At 43.4% G+C, this 10,863-nt stretch overlaps 1 protein-coding gene and 1 long non-coding RNA gene across 5 annotated transcripts in view; one reads left to right on the top strand and one right to left on the bottom strand.

Annotated features, from left to right (window-relative positions):
• Positions 1-1,548: 1,548 nt before the first annotated feature.
• Positions 1,549-10,863, bottom strand: part of LOC122553019 — a 24,532-nt gene continuing 15,217 nt past the window's right edge. The window contains exon 3 of the long non-coding RNA XR_006312591.1: positions 1,549-1,714. This is a non-coding gene — a long non-coding RNA (uncharacterized LOC122553019). The remainder of the gene's footprint in view (positions 1,715-10,863) is intronic.
• The window catches only part of LOC122553018 (acetyl-coenzyme A synthetase 2-like, mitochondrial), a 54,486-nt gene continuing 46,245 nt past the window's right edge, over positions 2,623-10,863 (top strand). For 2 of the 4 annotated variants that reach the window (XM_043696432.1, XM_043696433.1), the window contains exon 1: positions 2,623-3,220. In XM_043696432.1, the coding sequence (XP_043552367.1) occupies positions 2,842-3,220 (379 nt within the window). In that variant the 5' untranslated portion in view covers positions 2,623-2,841. The remainder of the gene's footprint in view (positions 3,221-10,863) is intronic. The other 2 variants (XM_043696434.1, XM_043696430.1) reach the window with 2 other exon arrangements.

Below are 10,863 nucleotides of genomic sequence, written 5' to 3'. Positions count from 1 at the left end.
TAGTAAAGTGGATGAACTGTTCAACCTTCTCGTGGGAGCACAAGGTAGCGCAAATACAATCATCAATGTAGCGGAGGAAAAGGTGGGGGTGGTGCCAGTGTAGCTGTGGAAGATGGACTGTTCCACATGTCCGACAAAGAGGCAGGCATAGCTGGGGCCCGTGCGGGTGCCCATGGCTACTTCTTTGGTTTGGAGGAAGTGGGAGGATTGGAAGGAGAAGTTGTTGAGAGTGAGGACCAGTTGAGTCAGTCGGAGGTGTCAGTTGAAGGGTACTGGTTGGGTCGGCTGGAGAGGAAGAATCAGAGGACTTGGAGGCCTTTGTGATGGCGGATGGAAGTGTATAGGAACTGGATGTCCATCTTGAAGATAAGATATTGGGGGCCGGGGAAGCAAAAATCATGGAGGAGGTGGAGGGCGTGGGTGGTATCCCGAACGTAAGTGGGGAGTTCTTGGACTAAGGGGGACAGGACAGTGTCAAGGTATGCAGAGATGAGTTCGGTGGTGCAGGAGCAAGCTGAGACAATGGGTCGGCCGGGGCAGTCGGGTTCGTGCATTTTGGGCAGGAGGTAGAAACGGGCGGTGCGGGGTTGTGGGACTATGAGGTTGGAGGCGGTGGATGGGAGATCCCCTGAGGTGATGAGGTTATGGATGGTCATGGTCAAGGGGACGGTAGGAGGAGTGATTGAAGAAGTAGGCGCGGAGGTGAAGGCAGCGGAAGAAATGCTCGATATCTAGCCGCGTGTCGAACTCATTGATCGAGTGAGGCCTCTGCTGAGGACTAATCGTTCATCTTTAGAGAGGGGGAGGTCTGGAGGAATAGTGAAAATACGGCAGGACTGGGAGCTAGGACCTGGTGTAGGGCTGGAGCTGGAAGTGGGGGCGGAGTTAGTCGTGGGGGCGGAGTTGGTCGTGGGCGCGGAGTTGGTCATGGGGGGGGCGGAGATCGATGTGGGCGCGGAGATTAACATGGGGGCTTTATACTGATGCGTTGACTTCTTCCATCATTAAAGATGAGGGTATTTGTGGAGTCTCCTCCTCCAGTGAGTTGCTTAATTGTTCACTACCATTCATGACAAGATGTGGCAGGATTGCAGAGCTTACGCTTGATCTGTTGACTATGGGATCACTTAGCTCTATTTATTACTTGCTGCTTGTGCTTTTTCGCAAGCAAGTAGCCCTGTTTGCCTCATCTGTAGGCATGCCTAATGCTGCTCTTGGCATGATCTCCTGCGCTTTTCATTGAACCAAGGTTGATGCCCTGGTTTGATGTTAATGGTAAAGTTTGGGAAATGCCAGGCTGTGAGGTTGCAGGTTGTGTTGGAGTATGATTCTGCTGTTGATGGGCCACAGCGCCACATTGATGTCCAGTCCTGAGTTACTAGATCTATCCAAATGTTGGTAGTGCCACATAACACAATGAAAAGTATTCTCAATTTGAACGCAGGACTTCATCTCAGGTGGACTGCATGATGGTCACTCTTATCAATACTATCCTACACCTGTGGCAGGTAGAATGGTGTAATCAGTAGAAAATTTCCTTACCCATGTTTGATCTGATGCCATGAGACTTCATTGCGTCCAGAGTCTATGTTAACAGCTCCTAGGCCAGCTCCTTTCTGACTGTAAACAATTGTGCCACCATCTTTGCTGAGTCTGTCTTGCCGGTGGGACCGGACATATCCAGGGATGGTGATGGTGGTGTCAGAGACATTGTCTGTAAGGTATAATTGCAAGAATATGACTGTGTCAGGGTGTTGCTTGACTAGTCTGTGAAACAGCACTCCCAGTTTGGCACTAGCCCCCAGATGTTAGTGAAAAGGTAATGGTAAAGTTAATGCTATAGCCCTACTAGACCAGAGGGTTGCTCTCTCATTAGACAGGAATGACTGGTAGTGGTTTAGCCTGAGGATCACCATGCCTCAGGAGAGGGCAGAGGTTGAGAAGTAGAATCCTTCATGGTAACCTCAGCTGGTGCGGGAATTTAACCCATGTGTTGGCATCACTGTATATTGAAACATTAATTCTCCTCCTCCTCAGATGCTGCCTGACCTGTTGTGCTTTTCCAGCGCCACACTTTTCGACTCTGATCTCCAGCATCTGTGGTCCTCATTTTCTCCTACATTGCAAACCAGCGAACTGAGCTAACTGATGCCACCCCAGATGTTAGTAAGGTGGACCTTTGCAGGACTGTTTGTGCTATCCTGTTTGTCACTTCCTAGGTTGATGCCAGGTGATCCGTCCAGTTTTATTTCTTTGTTGAGACTTCGGAGCAGTTGATATGACTGAGTGGCTTGCTCAGCCATTTCACAGGGCAGTTGATAGTCAGGCACATTGCTGTGGGTCAGGAGTCACATGTAGACCATAACAGGAAGATTTCCTTCCTTGAGGAACACTGGTAAACCAGATAGGTTATCCCAAGAGTGGGCACTGGTTTCATGGCCCCCAGCACATTCCCTGGGTCGGTGGATTGATAATTAGTGATAATATCAATGGGCCATCTCCTCCCCTGAAACAAAGTGGCTTTGTGATGTCAGCTTGCTCTTGTGACTTCAGGCGTGTGGATAATGCATACATTTGAACTTCCCTCACCCCATGCTTCTTTCTGCAGCATGTCTTGCAGATCTCTCGCGATCCTAACCTCGAGGGGGCCTCTTTCAGCTGAACTGTCTTCGTGCTGCACAGCTTCCTCTTTTGGGCAGGACTCTGATCCAGACTGAGTGGAAGGCAGCGTCACTTTGCAAGGAATCTTGCCCAGGGATCTTCGCCCAGCGCTGACTTGCACATTACCTCCTTCTCAACGGAGAGCGTTCCGGTTAAACTCTGTAAACGAGAGACCGGGACATGGCAGCGATCATGGGGGGTAGCCGCTTGCTCCGGATTGCCTTCAGTCGTTGCCCGCGACCCTCTGCAAGTGTCAACGAGAGGACCGCAGCCGGGATGAAAGGTTCTCCCCGGGGCTTGGACCCGAACAAGATCCGGACGTTTCACGCTACTTCCCCAGCACGGAACATCAGCTCATTCCTGCCGGAGTCCAGTTCTTTCCCTGGGGTAAAATCTTACGCCGACCTGTTGGACTTCGCCATCAGAGATCCCGAAACCTTCTGGGGGACTCTGGCCAAGGAGAGACTCTTGTGGAACCGGCTCTTTCAGCGGGTTCACGATTGTGATTTTAGCAAAGGCTCGATCGCCTGGTTCCTGGGAGGACAACTCAACGTGTCAGGTAAAAACAAAACAACCACTTTTTTAAGAAAAAGTGTGGTCTGTACTTTCTTGCACATTTCAGATTCTGATAAACACCTGAAAAGGAATGGACAAAAACAAGCCCAGAGCGACAGTCTCTATCCCAAATAAAGATTGGTTTATCAAAAATGATTGAATTTCTCAGTCATTAATATCATTCTTTTACGAAATTTTCCGCCAAAAATGGCGATCGCAATGATGAAAGTTATGAACAAAATACTGATCTGTGTACCTTGTGTCTAAGTAAAGTAAAGTAAGTCCTTGTTGATGCAGGAAATAGAAATATTTTGCAAACTATATATGGGAATCATGACAATGAAAATGAAACTGAACTTGCAGACTTCTCTGTTTGCTAAGAGATGTCGAGTTGGTTCGTTATATTTTTAAATCAAACCTGTTGTTATCATTGTTTAGTTTACAACGTTGAAACAGTAAACCTTTTACCTACAGAACTTTTAAGTTCAGTCTGCCTGGTAGTTAAAATGACGAACGGTAAGAAGGCTCTACAGTTAGCACCTTCCACGATATCAAGACTCTGAAATGTTTTACCCTGAAAGCACAATTGCAGGGAGGTCATTGTTGTAATATTGGAAACGTGGCAGGCAAATTAGATTACTGTGAAATTTAAACCGAGCCTCTACAGCAGTGCAGATTTCAACAAAAAAACACTTGACAACTTTAATTTATTTAGACCTTGATCAGCAACTGTACCACATGCAGTTTCAAAATAATTGGTTCCATTGAAAGTATTACTGCAACACTTATATTGCAGAGCATTTATCTTTACGTTTCCATTATAAAACTTTCAATTTAGTCCCCAAAACTGACTCAATTAAACTAAGACAAATACACATTAACCAACAATTGAAAAAGTATCAATTGTAGAGCAAGTGGAGGAAATATAGAAACATTGTTGATTTCCAGACGGTGGATATTTTTTATCGGCTTTCTTCCGGAACATGCTTGTTGACAAATACGGGTCATGTCATTTGGGGGTGGGAGTGGGTGGGGCATGCTAAGATAGGACTTTGCAGATGGATTGTGAGTAAAAAGCAATGATCAATTGGGGGAGGGAACTATTGTAGGTGCGCTTGAGAGGTTGAGAATAGCACTTTTTTTCTCCCCCTCCCTACAAGCAAGACTGTAAAGACAGTTAGCTAATGAATACAGTCCTTCTCACCTTCCTGCAGCTCCTGGCATTCGAGCCCTGGATACTAACAACAAACCTTTGCTTAAATTTGAGGCACATTTAAATGACTGGACCTGCCTCACTTTCTCCAATCGCTTCTCCTAAAAATGGAAATTTTTAAGTGAGTGGGTGAGACTTAAGTTTCATATTTTTGAAATGTTTAACAATCCCCTTCTTCTGTTGAGAGCACTCTGGGTTTTAAGTTATACCAGTGTCTCTACTGAGAAAGCCCGGGATTTGTATGCTTTTCCCTTTAACATTGTATTAATTTGTCCAACCACGATCATGACTGATGACAAAAAATAAAATGTGCTGCAAAGACAAGCCAGCATTCAGTTGTGTTCAGTACTAACTGGCAAGGAATGTCCTTTCAGTGAGGCCTGTTCCATTTCTCAGGCTCGGCTTCATTAGTGTGCCACTAGTTCACATCAGCAGAATCATACACTCATACAGCATGGAAACATTCCAACTGGTCCATGCTGACCAGATATCCCAAACTGAATCACTCCCATTTGTCTACATTTGGCCCATATTCCTCTAAACCTTCTGTATTCATGTATCTGTCCAAATGTCTTTTAAATGCTGTAATTGTCCCTGACCCTACCACTTCCTCTGGTAGCTCATTCAATACGTGCACAAGCCTCTGTGTGAAAACGTTACCCCTTTTAAATCTTTCCCCTCTCATCCTTTAGTTTTGGCCTCCCCCACCCTTGAAAAAATACTTTGGCTATTTACCTTATCCATGCCCTTCATGAGGTTATCAACCTCTATAAGGTCACCCCTCAGCAATCAATACTTAAGGGAAAATAGCCCCAGCATATTCAGGCTCGCTTTATAACTCACAAGCTCCAGTCCTGGCAACAACCTTGTGATTTTTTTCTGCACCCTTTCTAGTTTAACAACATCTTTTCTATAGGAGGGTGACCAGAGTTGTATGCAATACGAGTGGCCTCACTTGTACATGAAATCTTAGCAGGACTTATACACTTAATGGTAAGGTCCAAGGGAGTGTTGCTGAACAAAGAGACCTTGGAGTGGAGGCTCATAGCTCCTTGAAAGTGGAGTCACAGGTATGCTTTCCTTTATTAGTCAGAGTATTGAGTACAGGAGTTGGAAGATCATGTTGAGGCTGTACAGGACACTGGTTAGGCCATTGTTGGAATATTGCGTGCAATTCGGGTCTCCTTCCTATCGGAAAGTTATTGTGAAACTTGAAAGGGTTCAGAAAAGATTTACAAAGATGTTGCCAGGGTTGGAGGATTTGAGCTATAGGGAAAGGCTGAACAGGCTGGGGCTGTTTTCCCTGGAGTGTCGTGACCTTATAGAGGTTTACAAAATTATGAGGGGCATGGATAGGATAAATAGACAAAGTCTTTTCCCTGGGATTGGGGAGTCCAGAACTAGAGGGCATAGGTTTAGGGTGAGAGGGGAAAGATATAAAAGAGACTTAATGGGCAACTTTTTCACGCAGAGGGTGGTACGTGTATGGAATGAGCTGCCAGAGGATGTGGTGGAGGCTGGTACAATTGCAACATTTAAGAGGCATTTGGATGGGTATATGAATAGGAAGGGGTTGGAGGGATATGGGCCGGGTGCTGGCAGGTGGGTCTAGTGGGTTGGGATATCTGGTTGGCATGGACGGGTTGGACCGAAGGGTCTGTTTCCATGCTGTACATCTCTATGACTCTATGACATCCCAACTCTTGTACTCAATGCTTTGACCAATGAAGGCAAGTTTGCCAAATGCCTTCTTCACCACCCTGTCTACATGCAATGCCAATTTCAAAGAACTATGAACCTGCAATCCTACGTCCCTTCAACAAATGGTCGTCTAGTTGCAGCTTTTCACCTATTAGTTAATGCAGTGGTGGGTAGGCCAACACTGGATAAGTATTAGGTCAGAGTCAGGGAATTAGATTAGATTAGATTACTTACAGTGTGGAAACAGGCTCTTCAGCCCAACAAGTCCACACTGCCCCACCGAAGCGCAACCCTACCCATACCCCTACGTTTACCCCTTACCTAACACTACGGGCAATTTAGCATGGCCAATTCACCTGACCTGCACATCTTTGGACTGTGGGAGGAAACCGGAGCACCCGGAGGAAACCCACGCAGACATGGGGAGAACGTGCAAACTCCACACAGTCGCCCTGAGGCGGGAATTGAACCCAGGTCTCTGGCGCTGTGAGGCAGCAGTGCTAACCACTGTGCCACCGTGCCGCCCCTTTAAAGGAATGATGGTGATCATAGAGTAGAGGGTGGTGCCCAGGGTGGCAGCAGTCCTTATTTATATGTGTGAGCCCTGAGGAGCGCTACTCCTCATGTTCTCAAATCCCCAGAGAAAAATACCTTAAATGGTGTAATTTTGGGCATTTTCTACTGAAGCACCTGTGAAACTATTTATCCATGTAAATTGTGATCAGTTTTTGACATATGTCATTTTTTTTAACCACCACCTGTGTAGCCAATTAAATATTTACAAACAAAGCCTATTATGGGCAATGCAAACCATCAAAACTGGGGGACAGACCAACCTTTGTTCTTTTCCTTTTTTCTCCCTAAGTAAATTTTTACTTTTTTAATTGTGAGGAGACTCTCTAAATTTCCTGTTTTTCTCTATAATACCCCCACACTGCCTTTGCACCCAAAGTAGGCCCAGCATTAGTGCTGATATTTTTGCCAAATCAGCTGTAGTTGTGTATATATGTGTAATGACACAGTGAAAAAGACACCTTTGTGCTAAAAGACGAACCTTCATAACTCAGTTAACACTGTGGAAAACAGATTGATCCAAATTAAGTGCCTGTGAGGCACTTAACTGGCTGTTTGTGGAAATCCTGTGGTGCAAAATTGCCAGCTGAATTTCTTGGCTAAAACAATGACTATACTTCTAAATTACTTAATTGACTGCAATGTGCTTTGGGTATCCTGACATTGTGAAAGATGCTATATAAATCCAAATTCTACCTTTCTTTGTGATTAGTGATTATTTATCTAAGAACATCTATTAAGCTCAGTTTTGAAAATTTAAATTGTTCTAACATCCTCACAACTTTTCCAGGAAAATGTTTAAAATTTCCATTGCATGAACAAATGAATTAGGAGAATAAGCAGGCCACTCACACTCTTGAGTGTGCACCATTTTTCAACAAGATTATTGCAAACCCAGCCAATCCAATCCTTCTCATAAGACAATTTTCTCATTCCAGGTAACAGTCTAGAAAATCTTCTCTGAACTGCCTGCAACACATTTACATCCTTCCTCAATAAGCAGACTGAACCCTACATACAGATATCAAAATGTGGTCTCCCCAATGCTTCGTGTAATTAAAGCATAACACCTTTGTTTATGTTCACTTCCTTTTGCAATAAAGGAAAGCAGTCTATTAGCCTTCATAATTATTTGCTGTGCCTCCATATTACCCTTTTGTGCTTTGTGCACTATGATAACCAGAACCTTCTGCAACTTGGAATTCTGCAGTCATTCTCCATTTAAATAAAGCTCTGCATTTTTATTTATCCTGTCATGGTGAACAAATTTACATTTTCCCCTAGAATACTCCATATGCTGGATTTGTTTTCCACTCAATACATCTATACATGTTTGCAACCTCCTTATATCTTCTTGACAACATATTTCCTTTTATACCTATCTTTGAGTTCCTTGCAAATTTAACTATGATGTCTTCACTCCCCACACTGTGTCATTGAGATAAATTGTGAAAAGGTGAGGCCCCAGCACAGACCCAGTGCATCACATCTGGCCAATCAGAAACAACATACTTATGCATACTTGCTCTTGCCTGCCAGCCAGCCAATCTTGTATCCATGTTAATTTGTTACCCACACACCTAATTTTCACTGATAACCACTAACATGATATCTTGTGAAATCATCTGCAGGCTTTTATTATACACAGCATGTATTGTTCCTTCAAAGAATTCCAGTAAACATGATTTCCATTCACCAAACCATGCTGATCCTTCCCTATTACCTTTTGGTTTTCTGAGTACCAGGTATAAAATTATTGAATAGCAATACTAAAACCTTCTCATGATACACATCAAACTAACTGACTGATAGCTTCCTGTCTTCTGCCTGTTTCTCTTCTTTCTTGAGCAGTTTTCTTCGCTACTTTCCAATCTGGTAGAACCTTTTCAGAGTCTAGCAAACTTTGGAAAATTAACATTAAAACATCCATTTTACTAGTCACCTCTCTTAAGACCTGAGGATTAAGTCCATCAGGAGCCAGAGACTTGTCAACTTGCAGCTCCCTCAATTTGCTCATAACATCTCCCTAGTGATTGTAATTTCACTAAGTTCCTTTCTCCTTATACCTCCCGATTTTTAGCTATTGGTTGAATACTGCTTTTCTATTAATTTATCCTTAGTTTAGTACAGGGATTCAGTTCATTTCAGCTCTGTCTGCTTTCATGCCCACATAGTTGTCCTTATTTAAGTTAAAAATACTTGTCTCAAATCCACTCTTCTCCCTTTCAAACCAAATGTAAACTTTAATCTTATACTGTGTGTGAAAAACTGTTCCTGATTTCACTTCTGCATTACCTAGCTTGAACTTTAAGATAATGTTCAGGACTACCCGAGCAAAGGGAACAGTTTCTCCATACCTATCCTATTAAAATGTTTGATCATTTTAAACATCTGCTAAATCTGAGGGAATACAAACTGAGTTTATGCAACCTGCTGTCATAATCCAACCCTTTAAAACTGGTATCATTCTGGTGAATATATGGTCCTCCAACCAAGGCTAAGTATATCCTTTCTGAGGTGTCATACCCAAATCTGAATGCAGTAATCCCGAAAGAGTGTGGCCATTGCTTTGTACAACTGAAGAATCAGATTATATTGATTAATCCAGATAGACTACAAGGCAAAACCAGTTTGACAGCAGCTGACTAATACAAGATAGAACTGCTTTGGCAAAGAAATCAGTAACTTGAACGTGAGATGATTTTAGGTTTAACTATTACTTTACACTGTAGTGCCACTATACCACTTAGAATATAACTCATTCCTGAAAATGGGCTTTTACTGCCTTTTCTTTCCAGTGATATTTGTTGAAGTATTCCATGGATCACTGCCAAATCACATTTGTTCAAAGTTTGTCATCATAAATAAAGCATATTTTCTTTCTGGATTATGGTCAAGTGTTTAGCACACAACTGTACAATCATGAACAGAATGTGGGTAGAGTGGAGGAGGTTGAAGTAGTGTAATTAGATCATAGGTTATGCAAGTCGTTTAGGCATAGCTGAACGATATAAGCACAACTAATTCTGAACAGAGAAACAAGTTTTTCCAAGTATTTAAATTGTACATTCAAAAGAGATTTAATTTAAAATATATTTATAATTTATCCATTATAGCTTTCCTCCCATTGATAGTTCTTCATCTATAGCTAACATTAAAAAATAAACTTTGAAATACTGATAATTACAAGCTAAGACAGAAAATAGCCCATTTTCTCTCTATCATTAAGCTTGCCTACTTCCAGGCCCTCACTAATTCTAACGTTCGGCAGGATTTAATGTTCCTTACATGGAGAACTTGTGGGTAAAGCATGTTGCTTCAATGGGGAAGGCCTAACCAACCTAATTGCTTGTCAGGCATTTAATTGGCCAGCATCAGGCCTTCCCCAGGATTTAAAATTGTGGCAGCAGAATTTCAACTTTTGAGAGCTGCTGGCCAATCAAAGACTGGCAGCTCTGCATTGCTGGCAGTGTCACCTTGCATATGGATGCTGCTAGTAGTGTTGCAGGGACTTCACCAGGGACTGCCATTAGATCACTAGACTTCAGTGGGTGGGTGTATGTTGACCATCCTAGGGAGGGGGTCACTGGACAATTTTCTTTTTATTAGATTACCTACATATAGGAAACAGACCCTTTGGCCCAACAAGTCCATACCGATCCTCTGAAGATTAACCCACTCACCCTGACTAATGCACCTAACATGATGGGCAGTTTAGCATGGCCAATTCACCTGATCTGCACATCTTTTGGATTGTGGGAGAAAACAGGAGCACCCAGAGGTAACCCACACAGACACAGGGAGAAAGTGCAAACTCCACACAGACAGTCGCCGAGAGTGGGAAACGAACCCGGGTCCGTGGCGCTGTGAGGGAGCAATGCTAACCACTGTGCCATCATGTCACCCAAAAAGATTAGAGGACCCACCATTCGTGATGCCATATCCCTTGATTGGAGTGTTGACAATAAGAGACCGGCTGTTGGAAACCCAAACAGTTAGATGGACATTTTTCAGAAATCTTGGGTAAGCCCATGCAATTTAAACTTAATCCCTAAATTGTGGTGGGCTCAGGGTTAATTTATGCTGAAAATGTGTTGCTGGAAAAGCGCAGCAGGTCAGGCAGCATCCAGGGAACAGGAGAATCGACGTTTCGGGCATAA

This window comes from Chiloscyllium plagiosum, chromosome 9, assembly GCF_004010195.1.
Source record: "Chiloscyllium plagiosum isolate BGI_BamShark_2017 chromosome 9, ASM401019v2, whole genome shotgun sequence".
Lineage (NCBI taxonomy): Eukaryota > Metazoa > Chordata > Chondrichthyes > Orectolobiformes > Hemiscylliidae > Chiloscyllium > Chiloscyllium plagiosum.
This window is presented reverse-complemented; position numbering and strand designations above follow the sequence as displayed.